The sequence below is a fragment of the Lytechinus pictus genome, unplaced genomic scaffold (genome assembly GCF_037042905.1).
Source record: "Lytechinus pictus isolate F3 Inbred unplaced genomic scaffold, Lp3.0 scaffold_19, whole genome shotgun sequence".
Classification (NCBI taxonomy): domain Eukaryota; kingdom Metazoa; phylum Echinodermata; class Echinoidea; order Temnopleuroida; family Toxopneustidae; genus Lytechinus; species Lytechinus pictus.
In genome coordinates, this window is record NW_026974140.1 from 15,359,472 (window position 1) to 15,378,575 (window position 19,104).

A 19,104-nucleotide genomic window follows, 5' to 3' on the forward strand; every position below is an offset into this window, starting at 1 on the left:
AATGTTTATCTTTCATTATTACTATTATCATTATATTGGGTCACAACCATTACAATATACGTGTGTGTGTGAGGGTGTGTGTACTTGTGTATGTACTTTTTTTTTTATAATAACTGATTTCATTGTTTTCTTTTAAGATATACATGTATATGATTCATGATTATATTAAGTTAGTGAAAAAAAGTGAAAATATGAAATGTAAAGTATTATATGTGATTTGAAATGTTAAATTGAAATGTTATGTAACTATTTGTTCATGAAATCAGAATAAAAACAGTATTAAAAAAAAAGTAAGTGGAGGTGCCGTGGCCGAGTGGTCTAGGGCGCCTGGCTATACATGGAAAGTCCGGCACCTATCCTCGTGAGCAAGGCATTTAATCTACAATGCTCTTTTATCCTGCTTTCAAATAAATGGAAATGCTATATGCATTATTGGTAACTAGGTGTGCACTTGTTTGTTTAAAAAAAAAGTGTTCTGCATTTTTCCTGTTCTGAGGGGTAAGGATGGGTGTGGGAGCATGTGTAGGGGTGTGTGTTTGTGTGAGGGTGCGTGTGCGGGGATGTATAAGAGAAGGGTTAAATGAGAGAAAAAAATAGGAAGGGAGAGCGATATACAGAAGGAGAGAGGGATAGGGAGAAAGGAGTGATAAAGTGAGATGAGATCATTGGTTCTTCGTACCTTCTTGGACTTGGCCGCAGGATAGGGCCCTGCTTGACTTTCATCTTCCAATTTTCTCGATGGAGTTGAATAAAAGATGAGTTTATACACGGTTGAGGCATGCTGGAACGTTCAATCAAAACATATTCACCCATGTATCTTTCCAAGTACTCTCATCATGTACAAAGTGGAGCTTATCGTGATATTGTGAAAACGGCCGTTTTATGAAAAACCCGACATTATTATTTAGCAAAGGAGAGTGAAGGAACTCTATCTCATTTATAAAAAAAAGCGACAAAATAATATCTACCCAATTTCATTGTTCTTGAATCTACGTTGGTCAATCTGGAAAGTTTTAAGAGATGAACGATGTCCAAAAGATAGGCCACACCATAAGGCTGTCTATCAATAACATGAGTGTTACATATTGTGCCGAGGGAATGCTGTTTTACATCAACCCTTTTGAATATTCTTTTCGACGCCTTTAGGACAAGTTTTGGTCTCCACTGTTTTAAAACGCCAATGCTAATTCTAAGTTTTAAAGACAAACAACCAAAGGGTGTATAGGCAGGGAATCGATATTCATTTATGCTAATCAATATTTACCAGGCATTACTTAAGTTTGCAAAACAGAGAGTTGGTGGAATTTAGAAGGCGTAGCGAGTTGAAAGATAAACAGAGCTAAAAGGAACCGAGAACGCCCTAGAGCAGACGCGTGCCTTGGCAAAGATTGACCAATATTTGAAATAAACACTAGTGAACAAAAACCACTTTTTTCTTTAGCTATCTAATTTTATTTCGTTTTTCTATAGACAACACATCTGAAATAAACGAACGTGTGGTTCCAATGATAATATAAAAATGAATAATATACGTTTTATACCGTCTTATTAAATATTTGCGGGCAATATTTGCAGTTACTTCTGTATGCCGACTTCAATCAAGGAGCCAATAAAAGGTTTTTTCACTTCTGAATGTACAGTGAAGAAACATAAATTTCAATGTTGCAATTCTTTGTCATTTCTTTTGAAGAGTATGAGTTTAATTTTGTCATTGAAAATATCCGACTACTTTTTTTTTCTATATGAAGCACTCAAAAGATCTTGTTGTGATGGAGATTGGTAAAGAAAGAGAACGCTTCCATAATTGATTGGGTTTATATGCCGTTGGATATTATTTCATAATCATCTTAATTGAACAACGATTATGGGATTGGGAAACATATGGTTGCCGGTAGACAAAATAAAACGATCGAAAAGAAAATCAATCATGAAAATCCGAACAAGGCATCGGAAGGAGGAAGAAGAGAAGAGCTTGAAATAAATACGGGTTTGAAACAGTAGCCGTTCGGGTTAGTCTATTAGAATATTCATTTTATCCCGCGATATGTAGGGGAATTAGATTAAAGCTTGCCCGGTTAACGGTTGCTAACATGTCTCGCCATCTAACCAAATTCTTCCCTCGACAAGGTGTTAATCGCTCTCCCAAACCTGAAGAACGCTCTCAATTTGTTAAAGATAGAGTGGGGTGAGGCGGTATATACTCACAGTAGCAATCACAGCCGCCAAACCTCTAGAGTTAGGGATGAAAAAAGGCGCGAAGGCAGAGGAGGAGGTATCGCTGAGCGTCTCTCGCGCCCAATCCGACCATTGAAATGGATCACACGTCCAAAATCAATCTACAAAAGTAACTTGGGGTAAAATGTAACACCAAATGATGGCCTCTAGCGTGGGAAATCTCACACCCCTCCAAACCGTGTTGAAGTACACATACCCTCAAATAGACACTCTTTTTCGCCTTTATTACTATTTAGTTCATCGGGATGGATCCCCGATGCCTTCATGCCCTATCCGCTAAAACGCCAGCAAGACTTTATTACTCTAATAACTTAGTGTCAAATCTCGGTCCGTTTACGATTTTTTTCGATTTATCGTTGATTTTCACTGCCTCTCTCTGCGTGACATGTATTTTAAATTTGCATTTTTAATTTGCAAATCATATACAAATTTATAAACAAGAATAATAATTTCATTCTTTAGTCACCCTGTTTGAAGTATCTTTTGATATAAAATGATTATTTCAGTTTTCTTTCATCTTAACTTTCAACGACATCAATTAACAAAATTCTGCGTTTGACATGTTAGATTTACGACGCAAATGTTGTGATGTGCATGCTTAGTTATACTGTTGCAAAGTATTTCTACTCCGTAAAGTATCTCGCGATGAGCATACAGTGTGTTACTTTTTCGAGTTACATTTTTTCAAATTTGTGAGTGACAAATATGCCGGAATCCATAACTACAACTCGAGACTCGAAACAGATGATTCAAAGCACAAAAATAGAAGAAGATAGCACGAAAATAAAGAAAATAAAAACAAACAAAGGCATAACAACACTTTCAACACAAAACCAAAGCTCCATTTCTATATACACACCTGCCTTATGTACTGTTGTTTTAAATATTTATATGTATGATATTGTAACTTTATATGTTTTTTAACTTTGTTAAATCAGGACATTGATGTAAAACAGCAATTCAGCTGATCTTTTTATCCTGTATAAATATTTTCTAATGAATAAATATAGCAAATTAACACTTTTCTGTATTATAGTGGTGAGGGGCAATTGAAAAGTGAGAAAATTTTAAAATGGGGTACTCTTATAATACTTAATCTATTTTTGGCCAGTTTTTCTTTTGTGTTTATTCTCACGTAATTTTGTCATGGTATTATACATTTTATCATGGACCTAATAGGTCCATGATTTTATTAATATATATACCTATGTATCTTAAGTTCTGTATATAAGGCATAATTATGTTTAGATTCTTTTAGATTTTGTTAATCTTTATATTCTTAACATGTTTAAAAATTAACATGGTTGGTGGGATTGTGATGATGTTGTTTGTGACGTCGATTTATCGATTCATGTTCGAATCTGTTTCACCGGGCATTATTAGGATGGTATACACAGCCATGGTCAGGCTACATGTGATATAAAAGATATACCACCAAGAGCATGATCAGGGAATCCTATACCTTCTACTTACATAGGCATTCATCTTCTATAACTGAATTATATAAATTAATATTGCCTTCCTGGCTTATGCACTTTCTTTCACGGTCGCATTAGGAGATGGATGGGATTCAAAGATCGATGAGGATGGGGTGAGGTGAATGGCTAAACAAGTAAGAGAATAATAGAAAGGGAGAGAAAGAGATTGAGAAAGGAGAGAGGGGGAGAGAGAGGGATTATACGTTAGGGTAATAGTGAAAAGAAGAGAGGGGAGGGAAGTAAGGGAGATGGGGTGATAAAAATGGATTATGAATAAGAGAGAGGGAAGAAAAGAGGTTGAGGGAGAGGGAGAGAGAGAGAGAGACGGGTGAACCGAGGACAGTGGTGAAGGAAGTATGGGAATAACAGAGATGGATAGAGAAGGGAGATGAAGGAGTACATAGAAGAGGAAGAGATGAGGTGGAAGCCCAGGCGGAAGATAGTTGAAAGAAGGAGTATGAGATGGGAAAGTAAAGGAGAACAAATAAAAAAATGGAAAGGGATAAATGTAAGGAAATAGAGAAGCAAAATTAGAAAAGGATGATAAGTACATCATGATCAACTGAAAAAAAGTTAACACTTTTGTAGATTTAATACAAATTTCCAATATTGATTAATCGATAAACATAAATTAAATTGATATATAGGTAAAAAAAAGTGTAGATTGCATGTGACAATGCTTGTTAAAAAATAGTTTTATCATTATTCACAACACGTTGAGGGATGTAAATAATTATACAGAGCCAGAATGGTTCAGAAAGAAAGAAAATCTTTGAAAAGAGATGGTTTTGGTGAGAAGGATAATGGGAATGTCGGTGGTTGAAAGGATAAAAAGGAAGAAGGAAAAGGAGATATCAAGAGTAAAATTAAGAAAGGGGTAAAGGGAGATATAGAGACGGAGAGTGTTGGTAGAGTTGATACAAATTAGCGGAGGCCTGGGGGATGGCGGTACGGCTGAGAAGCCATCACGTAGGATGTTGTTTTGGTGAAGGGGTGTCCGCCATCACGCCATCTTCCCTCGGAGAATGGAGAATGAGAAGGAGGCGGAGGAGGTGGGTGATGAGGCCAGGCCCAAGGCATCATCGATCGTTCCTTAATAGGTGCATAAACGCGTGAAAGGAGTGAGAAGGGAATGGAACCACCGCACGGGCTAGAATCGAGTGTCCTTCTTCCCCTTCCTCTTCTTTATGATTATCTTCTTTTGTTTGGTCCAGTCTTTTGTTTCCTTTATTTTGGTTTCCTTTCCCATGAGATTGTGATTGGGCTATCCAATGGCCAGTCGATACTGATGATACTCATCATCAGACTGACCATCGACGGTGATAATGATAAGGAAAATGGCGATGATGATGAAGATAATGATGAGGATGAGGATGATGATGATGATGATGACGACGGTAATGACGATAATGAAGACGACGAGGATGATGATGATGATGATGGTGATGATGGTGATGATGTTGTAGATATAGTGAGCGTTATCCAGACCAAACAAATTTTCATTTCAAATCGCATACGACATACCTTGAGACAAGTTTTTATTACATAATTTTTATATTATCATTCATAATTTAACAGTTTTAGGAAATGCGTTATCAAATCATGAACTGGAACATTTGCAAACATTTTGGAGGAAGATTATCATAACTTAGAGAGGCTTTAGAACGATGTTATGATAATCGATTGAATACATTGATAGATTTGAAATAAAACACTTTCATCCATCTTGTAATACTCTAAGCTATTTGGAAAATGCTCAATGGAGCTATTGAGAACACATGGAGGCAAACAAATTTATTCATAGTAAGTTTGAATTTAATTTAATAGAGCATCAAAGATTGCCAGTTTTACGACTTTATCGAATAGTCAGACCAGATATCCATCAAGAAATTTATTTTTTATGAAATGTATCAGCTTACGCAGCTCATAGATTATTATATCGCCATTACAAAAAGAACAATCATTACGATAATATATTTTGTGATATGGATGGAGATATTGAATAACTACGTATTTTCATGTGATTGTATAGTTTTGGTTTGTTCATTTTACTTTATTCATTAACAGTTTAAAAATATCATACATAATTGATAAATGCTGATTTTCCAAGAATTTAGAGATGATTTCTACAAAAATCATATCCATCACAAAGAAAACTTCTGTATTAATAGATGATTTTCCTTTTTTCCTTCTGTAAAATCCCAATCGTCATCAGGTCATCATTTTGGCACTCGTCTAGTCCCAAAATCATGTGTCGACAATCTTTCAAAACAAGCCAAAGTCACACGCCTTGTGTAGAATGCAGATGAAGACGTATCGCCTTTTTCATATTTTTATTGGGTATAATGAATCAGCCTACACGTGTATACATTCCTATTAATTCAACCAGATTGGAAAATCATGCATTCATAGGATTCGAGAATCTAATAATACAAAATTAGATAAGGGAGTGCAGGGCCAGTCCAACCAGGCAAAACGCAGAGCATATTCGCGCTCTTTTACGTTTCAATTTTCTACTTCGTTTTGCGTTATCGTGCGCACTTCAAAGCTACAGAGGACATTTTAGAGGAGTTGAGTGGCTGTAGTTGGGTCGACCAGGGACAGGAAAATTTCCACAAGAGAGGGCTATAATTTTATCAACTTGTTTTAATGGATGTGATGAAGCTGAGATTGAGATGATCTGGCATTCTGCCACATGTAAGCCCCGGATGTAAGCACAAAAGAAGTGGATATTATACTATACGGATACGGAAAGGGATTGGGAGAGAAAGAGTTGTAGAAAGAGAGTAGGGAGGAGGGGTAAAGATGGAATGATATAAAAGGAGAATTATATGAAGAGACATAAACTAAAAGAGTTAAAAATGAACATGATAGGGACAGAATGAGAAAGAGGGGGAGGGAGAGAGAGAGAGAGAAAGAGAGAGAGGGGCAGGCAGACAGACAGACAGACAATGGGGCGAGGAGGCAGGGCAGAAAGAAAACTAATGCCAGAGTCGTAAATTTCCGAATACAACGAGTATAACATAATGAATTCTTCAAAAAAAATATTCATAAAACTTTAAAACTGGTAAATCATGGAACGTTACGATATATATAGCCCATTTAAAACTAAGTTTTAAAACATAACAAAGTTTGGGGATTTATGTTACAATAATTATTGCTGCAGTAATAAACAATCAAGGACACTAACAGACGTTTATGAAAGTGATAATAGGAATAACTCATTGAATTTTATTGATCTAAAAAACACAAAGCCTTCTTGAGTTATGCAAGTATACTTGGTTAATATAGAATGGAGATGACGGTATATAGCATAAAGGTCGGGGAAACTTTGGTAGATATTTTAAGTTTGGGAAAAGGGGTGTCGATGTTTCAAGGGAAGTCTTTTCTTTTCTTTTTTATCTGTTTCATTTTGTTCTTGACAGCAGTCATGTTGAGAAGGATTGAAACGGAAAAGTAGTCCATTTAAAAGCATAAAAAGAAAAGGGAAATAAAAAAGGGAAAGAGAATTCAGCGAAGCGGAGTCTATTTCTACCAGTGACTGATTACTACTCCTTATTACATTAACTGCGGTCCATCGAACTGAGAGCGGTGTAACCCGACCCTACTGCTCGCCCCGATCCCTCGGGTAGCTTTCCCGCTTCAAGACCCTTCATCACCGGCTATAATACACCTCCTTCTTTTTCTATCTAAGCTTCGCTCCATCTATCTCTATATTTCTTCCATCCCCCTTTCCAGTACATCGTCCTATTTTTCATCAAATTCTTTCCTTATTTGATGTCTCCGTTGGTCCAGCAAACGACACCCATAGAAGAAAACGATTCCGATATCCACTTCGATGTTGGATAGTGAGGGTATCGTCTGCTATCGGCTGCTGTTGAAGAATCATTATAATAATTGGCAGAACAATAGCTTTCACTTTAGCGGATGGGCGAGAAATCTAAACCACTTAAAGTAATGTATTTAACATCGCGCCCCGGTAATAATTTCCTGTGCAAACAATGCGTAAAAATAACGCCATCATCTGCCTCTCTCATTCGCTATCTCTATCTCTTTTTCCCTATTCTCCACTTACCCCCTTCTCCACTTCGGAGGGGGCACAGGGTCCTTATCAAATTAATTGCGTTAAGTGGCGCGCGCGGGTATGCAAACAGTAACGGGGATACCCCCTGCGTTCGACCCGGCGAGCTGCCCGTCTAGGGCTCACCTTACACCGGTCCGGGACCACCTCACTGATTGACTTTCAACTTGACGTTTGGAATTATATCCTATATTTACACTTTTCAAACTCTAATTATGTCGGCATTTTCCCATGTCACCGTGTGTAATGCATCGATAACCAATGTGGAGGATAAATTGACAACACAATCAATTAGTAGAAAATTAATCATAAATGTAACGTCTCCTAAAACTGTTTTTTAATTGATATCATTATTCTTAACTTTCAGAATTTGGAGAAACTTTTTAAATCATACTTTTTTAATGTGTGCAGATGTATGCCAATTCAATTCATTATTGGTTATAAACTCTTAATTTTATCTTAATTTGATTGTAAACAAAATTTAAAAAAATCACCGTGATTTTCTTTCATTGTAATTCTTCATGAAAATTTGTTTAAAAAAATAATAAATAAAATCTATTTGCCATAAACAAAACATTGAAATATATTCATCTATTTATTTCCACTTTTTTATCAGGACTCATTAATAATGTGCACCCGTTCCTAGCCTTCATAGAAAGTGTAGCACAAAAATTACACCACTCAATTGATTTTTGGCAGAAAGACCAAACACATTGAAATGGAAGTAAGTGTTAGTACCGAATTGTTTCACACACGCACACCCACCCAAACACAGGGCTGATAATAGAAGTTAAAACAAAATCATGATTGTTTATGAAATACCTAACCCACGTAACATAAATTTCTTAAATGAATAACTGTCTAACTAAATGTGATGTGTTTTCCGCTAATACCAACGTTAGTTTGATGCATTTGTTTATTTGTTATGAAAATGCATGGTTTTCAGGATTGTATTTTATACTGAATTGATTTGATTGATAATCACATTAGCTCTTTAAATCAATATATTGACACATTTTGTCAAATTCCAGTGTTCATTTCTTTACATCCACTGTCATCAATACTCTAATGCCAATACAGATGTGTCTGTAAGCCATAGGCCTTTACATGTATTTCTGATCGTTAAACTTTTGTTTCCCTTCGTTGTAATTCTTAAATAATGTCTACATGACATACTTGAATGGCGTCTCCTCAGCATGTAAAACCGATATTTAGTCTGAATTGAAACTAAGGTTAACATCTGCGACCAATTAACAAAATTAGAAAAATCACTTGGTTTTATTTTATCTCCACGCCTTCATCCCCGTCTTATTACAATATTCAGGTCCAGGGATCTTTATTTTGCCTCTTTTTCTCCAGATGTAAAGAGAGAGAAAACGGACAATAAGAAGTGGTCTGTTAAAGTAAGAGAAAAACAATTGCGAGCAGAGCTATTTGCTTGATTGGTGTTTGAGGGGCTGTAATCGGAGTACGGTGAACATAAATGGTACGCCAGAGCTTCCCCGATAGATGCATAGTAAACAGACGATGCTCCTTCGGTTTTATTCTCTCTATCTCCCTCTCTCTTTCTCTTCCTCCTCTCTGCCCGTTTCTATCCCCCTTATACCTAACTCTCTTTTCGCGCCAAACCTTGGCGACTTGCGGAACGCCGCGGTGATTTGATACTAATCGTGAAGCGCTTTCCACGCCCCAGGCTCCCCGGCGACTTACATTACAATTCCGATCGCAAATGTCAGTGCAATGTAATACCGACGAATGCCGCCAATTTTAGATCCATCACTGTTGATTCTTTTTCGGAAAATAAGATGAGGGTACGTGAGAGAGATGATGGAAAAGAACAAGGGAACTAAAAGATGGCATCCAGGAGAGGACGAGTCCATCATGAAAGGGAAGAAAGTGGTGGATAGGGGATGAAAGGGAGATAGTGATAGGAAATAAAAGGGGAAGAAAAGTGATAAGTAAATTTGATTGCCGTTTTCCCGCTAGCTTCATGTCCTTCAATACAATTAACTTATATAATGCGTTCAATTATGAGGCCTATGCTCGTTGTTCACTTTGAATTCAGTTCGGGTTTCCCACCAATCTCAAAGTGGTTTCGTTTGCCCAAATCCTAGACTGTTTAACAACCAGTTTTATCTTCAGAACTAAAGATGAAGTGCATTTAGCGAATGAGAGACTTGTATAGATGATTTGAGTTATCTGGACCAAAGGCTCTGGGAAAAAAGAAGTTCGTATGAATACTAATGGACGACATAAACGCGTACATACAAGGAGTGCAATCCACAGGGTTTTCCTATTTAAATCTTGTACTTTGCATTTCTTTGTGCGCGCAATCATAATGTGTGTGTGTATGTTATGATTTTTGTCGAAGTGAGTATGTTTTTAGTCTTTTTTAAGGATATGGATGTGTGTATGTGTGTGTCTATGTGGGTGTTAGCAATGAGGGGGGTGAATATGTGTATGTCTTATTAATTTTTCTGTGTTGTGCATTTTGTAATACTACTTATCTTTTTTTTCTTTTTGAAACTTAAAAATACACTAAAATCATTCACTCACCCTTTAGATTGATTTTTGTACACACATGATTTAGATACATGTATCTATATGCTATAAGGCTATTTTTCTAATAATTTTAACACTAACGGTTTCAATGCTACTGTAATTTAAAATTGTGTATTAAATCGTTCTGTTTATAATTACTAAAATCCATGACAATGTCCTGACCACGGTTGTGTTAAGGAGACTTTCTTTTATTAGGATTCTTGGGTCTATAAAAATAAGATATAAAGTACACACCATGCCTAAAATTATTAATGTAGAATGTCATTGAATTTTGATATGAAGACCGATTGGTATATTTTCTAGTGATATTTTGACCATTGAAAACTATGGAAAACAAATCTTCAATATTATAGATGTTGCTGTTAAACTCTCTGCATTCTCTTGAATGAAAATTTCTATATACATTTTTAAATTTTTATGGAATATTTCTCTATCAAAAGTTATGTATCCTTCTAAACTTTCTTCCTCTTGCAAATCTTATCCTACTACTTTTCTAGGACATTTATCATTTTGTTAATGTTTCGGAAAGATGTAAAAACTTGAAGATGCTTTCAGATATGAAGTCGATATGCATGCATCCAGTGTCAAGCGGAATAATTTAATGCAATAACTCTGACTTTTCTAGAAGCTCTTTCTATTTTTTCTCTCTTCCGACTGCCATGACAAATGGCTGTCACATGGGTCATCCATCCAAGAAAAGGGGTCATTATTAAAATAGTACAACTTGATACTCAAAGTATTAAATGTATCAAAAACGAAATATGAAGTGAATCTGAGGAAAAGATAGGAAGGTGCTTATTGAAGTGTGAGGGTGTCACGATTTATTAAATAAGAAAGCTGTCAACATGTACTCTTGCTATCAAGTTGTTTCCAGTTCTTGCGTTTTACTCTTTGAGAATATACATTACATCGTCAGCCTTGCATTTATTTGACGAGGTGAGAGCGATACGGTGAAATAAACAAAATTTATGTATTTTCATATTTCAGGATTCCGCTTTGATTTTAGACGGCATCTTAATTTGATGAAGGGGATTTAATTTACATATTTCCAATCGACTACAAAAATGTAAGAACTGCGACCGCCATGACAGTAGACTATACCTAAGATATCATCATGATTGTCTCGGAAAAATATTACAGTGAAAGAGAGGGCATGGTTAACATAGAGATATAAGGAAGACTTGTAGAAGGTGTAAATGAACTAACCAGCTTTCAATCAACTGAAGTAGAGTAACATGTCAGAAGAAATTCCTTAAGTTTTAACAACTTTATCAAGAAGGTTTTTTTTAACATTCGTATGTCTTTTAAGTGTATGTCCCATTGTACAAGGTGAAAGTCTTGTAAATTTCAGGACTATTTTCATTATATGTTTAACAATGAAATTACTTTCATTTGCTTTATTGAATCATAATGATGAAAACGAAACATGAAATAGAAGTAATAGAATGAATAGAAGATGAATCAAATATTTGGTAATGGATGACCGAAAAAGAGTAATTTCTCAGAGGCCCCCATGATGAAACAAAACATTATCATATCCAGTATAACCACCATAAACAAGCGTTAAATTTATGATATTTCGTTTATGTTGTTTTGTTTTGTAATTCTTCTGCATTTACAACATTTAAATACCAGTGATAGCATAGTACACATGAAATAGAATGGTGCACTATACCTATTTATTTATAAGTATTAGAAAAAAATATTAATTGTATATAAATTACGGAAATGGGGGGCACATTTTCCCGAGGAAAAATTTGAAAAGTAAAAAAAAAATTAAAAAAAGTAATGCCCGTTGACGAAATTAATACCTCTATAATGCAAAGCCGTTGATTTAAGTGATTTCTATAATATAACTAAATATTTTCAGTTTATGCTTAATTACCTGTTGCATAAACATGAAGACGTGATATGAATAATTATTTTAAGCATGAAATCAATTATTATAATGAATGGCAAGAATGATGTTTACAATATATACATTTCCAATCTAAACTCTCAAAACTGCGGAAGGAGAAAACACCTCGGTTTAATAAACCGTAAAATGCTTTCACATGCTTGAGTGAAAAATTCTGAATTTTAGAGTAATAGCCGCGCATACTCAAAACTTAATGAGAATCGACGAGTGTCAAACAACAAATCGAATGCTGAAGTTCAATTCATTACAGTTGTTTGTTTATCTAGGCTACATCTGATGAAATGAACCCAACCTATCTTCATTGTTTGTCGTGTTTGTTTTCTTCATAATTATAGAGTTATAAGTCTATATTAATCAAATTGATTTTTTCCCGTATATGCAATAACATCCTGGTGGGTGTTTAACGAAACTACACGACTGGTGACCCTTTCTTGTGCTAACTGATTTATCCTCTATATATGACTTAGCATCTAAGAACATGTTCCAGTCGGGAGTAAAGTTAAGTGTAACAGCTTTGTGAAACACTCACTCAGTATTTTATTATACGATGTTGCATCGGAATGTTTGTCAGAAACATGATTCTCTTTTTTCTCATATTTATCTTCCCACTTGTAGTTGCAAAGTGAAAAATTATTATATCTCATGTTTTATGATTATTAAACTCAATTTATTTTCTATTTACCTGCTAGTTTGGTTGTATTATGTGTGTGCGTGTGTGGGTGTGCATGTGTGGGTGTGGGTTTGAGGTGTGTTAGCGTGTGATTGTGTAAACGCCTAAAGATTAATTTCCTTTAACACTATGCAATATAGTAAGATCATAAATCAATACTTATGATAGAGTTATATCATCATTGTCATCATTACTATAATTATTATTACTATCGTTGTTATTGTTATAATCATTTTTAATGCTGTTATTAGTAATATTATCTTTATTGAAATTAGCTGACCATGATTAGTATCATAATTATCTTTATCTTAGCATTATTATTGTTATCATTATTATATATTACAAAAATCATTATAATTGTTATTATTATATATCACAAATATCATTTAATAATAATTATTATCATCATTACTAAGATTATCACTATCAATTTTTTTATTACAATTATCATTATTATTGTCGGTATCATATTTATCATTGCATTTTAATAATTGCCTTATGAACATAATATAGAATTGTCAATTCACATTCAAATAACCATTCGTAACCGCTTTCAACTTTTCACACATAAACACGCTCATACACAAAACTCATCTCACCCACAGAATAATTCATTAAAATCAGTGATGAGGCACAGTATTCTCTATTAACACCTATTAAGCTTTGCCATCCCCTCATGGTTGCTACATACCCCCTCCCCCACCACCAGTATGTAATGATTGCATCTACACATCGCTCCATGGCGCCTCATTGTGTGAAACGCTATGTGGCGCCATAAACCAGTATTTCTGCTATCTACGCTAGTACATACACCACGCATGCATGCATGGATACTAACTAAAGGGGCATCGCTTTAATTGATTGCGCGGCCCAGAGAGCGGGGCAGTGTGTGTCTACCGGACCGTGTAATACGATCACTTAGTAGGGGAAATGTTTGCACGCCATCGCAGCTATCAAATACAGCGCAGCGAAACGTAGAAGGGAGAGAGAACCCCTTGTGCCTGACCTGGCTAAAATGTGGCAAATTACATTAGGTGTGCAGCGCTCCGTGGTAGACTCTCAATCTATTTCCTTACTGGTCTATTCTCTTTTGAACTCAAATACACACATTCTCTTTTCCCTACCCCTTAGTCTATTCATTTTCCCACTATATCTCACCTGAGTATAATTTATACCCATTCATCCTCCGTCAAATAAATGTCCTTGCCCTCCACCCCATCCCACCCCCCTCACTCTCTCCCCATCTCTTTCTTTTTTTGTTCTCTCTCTCTCTCTTTCTCTCTAAAAATCATTCAATATTTTCAGTCTAGAAGCTCTTTCTTATATATTTTTTGTTCTTCTTACATACTAGTACTACTTTATACACCTTATTTAATTTATGCTTTTTGATAACCCCATCATTAATACCCTTTGGCTTTAGGCTCATTTTTTTCAATAATGCATAATAGTTTCCTCCTCATACTTGTACCAAACGTGTATTGCATTTTCTTTTTTCCACCCTTTTGTCTTCAATACCACAATAGGATCACCTTTAACAGGTGAAATTTTGCACCTTTCTAATCTAAAAGGTGCAACGTTGCACCTGTAAAGGCCCCCAGTGTGACATTGGGTTGCACTTTTAAACACTTTTTCCTGAAGACTTCTTTTTATACTTAAACTTCTTTCTTTATACTTTTTTTATTCATAATGTTCACCCTCTCTTCTTCTAGCTCCCCCTCCCCTTCCTTTCGTTTTTCAATTCATTCCAGATACAGTGTGTAAGAGGGGGGTTAGTAAATAATGGTCATCGTGGTAGTGGTGGAGGAAGTAGTAGTAGAAGTAGTAGAATTAGTAGAAGTAGTAGAAGTATATAGTAGAAGTAGTAGAAGTAGTAGAAGTAGTAGAAGTAGTAGTAGTAGCAGTAGTAGTAGTAGTAGTAGTAGAAGTAGTAGAAGTAGAAGTAGTAGTAGTAGTAGTAGAAATAGTAGTAGTAGTAGTAGTAGTAGTAGTAGTCGTAGTAGTAGTAGTGGTAGTAGTAGTAGTAGTAGTAGTAGTCGTAGTAGTAGTAGTAGTAGTAGTAGTAGTAGTAGTAGTAGTAGTAGTAGTATAGTATCAGCAGCAGTAGCAGCAGACAGTAGAAGTAGCAGTAGTAGTATTATATTGACTTTGCAAGTTCAATAATTATTATCTTTTATAACATTCTATTGAACTTATGAGTGATTTTAAATATGTTCTTCTTGATTCTAGCACGTCAGTTATCTTTTCTTCAAAATTCCCCTTTAATTTTGTTTTTGCGCATTACTCCACTTCCACCTATCCAGGCTTTCTTCTCATAATTAATGCATGATATTGCTTCCAAACGAGCTTTTTCAGAACAACAAACCTTTGCATAACAGCTATCACACTTTGAAAACAAACAAGTCAAGTGCAGGCAACGCTTGAAAACAAGGGGACGAATTTTACATATTGCCCGCAAACAACAAATACTATAACCAACTCGTTTCAGTTCTCTTCTTTTTTTATTTAACAATTGGCGTCTGAAAACCTATGTAGATATGAAAAAGCATATGAGGGAATGAACATGTATGTATATTATTGACGTGGGATGATGACCTTGGCTCTGGGTTCTTCGTCGTTTGTCAAACGCCCCGTAACTCCCCCGCAGGGAGCACGCTATACTGCCACGCTTTACTCTCGTTATTAAATCTAACATGCACTCAACCTTGCTATTCTAATCATACCATTCATCAGACATCTCTCCTTTTCTATATCTCTCTCTCTCCCTTTCTCCCCTTTTCTGTCCCTTTCTTCATACTTTCATACTCCATGTTTCATTTCTTTTTTATCTCATCGTATATTTCATACAATCCCTTGCATTTTAGTGTGGTTTTAATTTGAAACTATTCCCATGGATCATACACTTCTTGTCTTCCTCTCCTCCACCAGCCCATAGTTATTTTTTTTTCTTTTGTAATGTTACAGCTAAACTCAGTTTCTACAAAATTAAAGTTCAGTTGAATTCAAGAGATTTGTTAGTACAGCATAAAATTCAAAATGTATCTTAAAAGTACGTTAACCCCCAAAAATAAAAATAAATTAAAAGCCCCCATTTTCATGTTATTTTGATTTTTGTTTACATATATTCACATGTAAAAATATATATGCATTATTTATTATATCAAAATCAGAAATAATTTTCTTGTGTTCCAGCCCAATGACATAATCATGATTTAAAAAAAAAAATCAACGAGATGTTCAATGTGAAATCATAGGAGATTTAAGCTCTGTAAAAATATCAATGGTGTTTGGTTGCAACAAAAGACGTGAGGAAAACCCGGTAATTGCAATTAGTTTGAATTCTAACCTATGACAACCATCAACTTCACACGATATGAAGATGAACGTGAGACAACACTAAAAGAAAGCTTGTTTTATGCGTTGTATGTAATTGTTGCATTCAAGCAAAATGTAGCGTCGGTATCAGGGTCAGCATTATTGACCAAAGACTTTTGATGCTTTATGAAAATCTTCTCGTGAAATAGTTATTGTTTTCATTGCATTTTCATCATAAAAAAGACGTTCTAGTAAACACCAAGGCCAACGATTGCATGGATATCTAATTATTATATAATTGCTAATTGTTTTAGTTTATGACGTCATTTGAATTTAGTGGTGACCATAATCATCACGTATATAAGAAAAGTAAAAATGACACTTGACATAGCAAACGTCTTCTACAATTTTATATGTATTCAAAAACGAAAAAAATAAACAAATTGTATTGGGATGGTAAATGGATGTTGAAATACTGAAATAATACGCCTATTGAGTGAGAAAAAATAGTCACCTTTAGAATTAAAACATTCCTACCCCTTCTTTCAAATTATTATCGTGTCATCCCTGGTCATTTGTGATAACCTTTTAAATTTGAAAATATACTTAAAAACAAACTGAGAAAAATAAAATCATAAATGACCATAAGTGTGTTTAAGCGTGACATGTAGTTTCGATTTCTAATATATTTTTAACATAATGCATTGCATGTCATTTACAAAAATCAAACGTAATTGTTCCTTTCTCACTTATCTTAATTATTTGCAACTTTTGAAGTGAATAAGTAAATATGAAACAAGATTACTTGTATAGCACATTATTAGAGTTGAATCGTAACCTCATCTTATCTGACCTTATATTTTCTTTTATATTCTTATATTGTCTATGCCATTATCGTTTCCTATCTTACCTTAATTTACCTTACCTTATTTCAACTTACCATGTCTCTTTTATCTATTCCTCTTTTCCTCATATTTCTATTAATCTCCTGTTTTCGTATAAAAGCTTGGTCTATTTTATCCTATTATCGCATGTAATGCTATCCAGTGGCGCGAAGAACCAGAAACTTTGAGGGAAAGAATATGGCGTATGTGGCAAACATTTTCAAAGTCGTGAGCAAGTGAAAAATTTGACAATTTTTAACATAAAAATATGTATAATTTTGTAATAGATTTTTACATAATTTTCAGAAAATATCATATTGCACCATATTTTCTTTCATGTGCTTTCTTATTGTCACGGTCGTTTAACTTTTTATGCCTCCATCTATACATGACAGTGATATTATCTTATATTATATTACCATATCGTATACCTTGTTCAAATTGATGTATTTCAATTAAAATTGTACTCTTAAATGCACCCATCTGCGTATACAAAGTGAAACAAATGTTAAATACATATTTGATGAACTGATCAATATGTTTTTGCAATCAATTATCATCTTGCGTTTGTCCTTTGCACGAATTTCCAATTGATTTTCGATCATGGAAAACTCATTCTTTGAACAAACACTTCATTTTTTTGCGGAGAGAATCGCTGCGTATTAATTTCTCATAGAATACACTGATGAGTTTTGATTTCAAAATGAATATTCGGGGTGCTTTCTTGAGTTTCAATTCGTTTCGGCTCGCCTAGAAATCTCAAGAGATGAAACGAACGCAAGTTTACTCGAAACAAATGGAGGGATCATCGCACAAATTATGCTATTCAATCTTAAATCACCGCAGGGTAAATTATTTCGCAGTGCTTCCTTTCAAATATTGCTCCCTTCTAACATAAGACGAGAAATTGACATATTACAGAAACAAAACTAAACGATAGAAAGTCGTGTAACATACACCTGTTATCATGGTTTATAAAGATCTTAAAAGGGTATTTGAAGCAGTATTGGTTAAGGTTATTTGAGAGGGAAGCCGGAACCATGAAATGAAGATTGCTCCATGCAATATAGAAACAAAAACAGCCGAAATTGTTCCATTTATTTTTTTTTTATCGAATTTTCATACATAGCCATAAGCTCTATTTATGAAACATAAGTCGATAACAATCATTGATAAGTGGTGTCATTACTTAGTAGTCAAAATGCTTGACTAAACAAATGAAGTTCTAGGTTCGAGACCTGGCCTATGAACCTATGCCCCCTGAGCAAGTCATGTAATCTATTGCCTTTTCATGTCTTTCGGATGGTGATGTTAAAGGTCGGTCTCAGATATGAATAATCATAATATGGATACATATCTGTAAACCCCAAACACATATATACACGCACGCACACACTGTCTTGTGATTTTACAATCAGGGACTCACTTATCATTAATCACCAGAGAGGAGACGTGTGTGTGTTGTCTCATACACTTAAAAATTTGAATTCATTCCACTAACCGTGCTCATTTTCAGAAATATGCGAGAAAAGTGCGCGAACCGGGGACGCTTTGTACTGCCCTACACACTTAACTTGATTGAAATTGGCCAAACGGGAACTTTTTACCAATCGTAAGTTTACTTTATGAAACGGTTTGAAATGAGATGAGTAATTGATGGACATGTTTATCTGGTCCTGGAATGTCCCCGGTTGATGATTAGATATATGTCCCCATAGAACATGCAGGAACTCGCACGCACCTATATACACACACGCGCTTGCGGCTTGCATCCTCCTATACACTCTCACGCATGAAGTGAACACATTGCCTAATCAAACCTTTATAATAATAACAAAACAAATTGGGTAACATCAATAAATATCTGATAATGGTGATAATATCCATTATTAATACACGTTTCTTGTCACTCATCACTATTATTTCTTATCTTTTCCCTTCTTTCAAAATGTACTTCAAAATGT

General features: G+C 34.9%; 1 protein-coding gene across 1 annotated transcript in view; it reads left to right on the forward strand.

Annotated features, from left to right (window-relative positions):
• Positions 1 to 4,738: 4,738 nt before the first annotated feature.
• LOC135157764 (uncharacterized) overlaps positions 4,739 to 19,104 on the forward strand; it is a 31,202-nt gene continuing 16,836 nt past the window's right edge. The window contains exons 1-2 of the mRNA XM_064114600.1: positions 4,739 to 4,765; positions 4,966 to 5,184. Coding sequence (XP_063970670.1) covers positions 4,739 to 4,765; positions 4,966 to 5,184 — 246 coding nt within the window. The remainder of the gene's footprint in view (positions 4,766 to 4,965; positions 5,185 to 19,104) is intronic.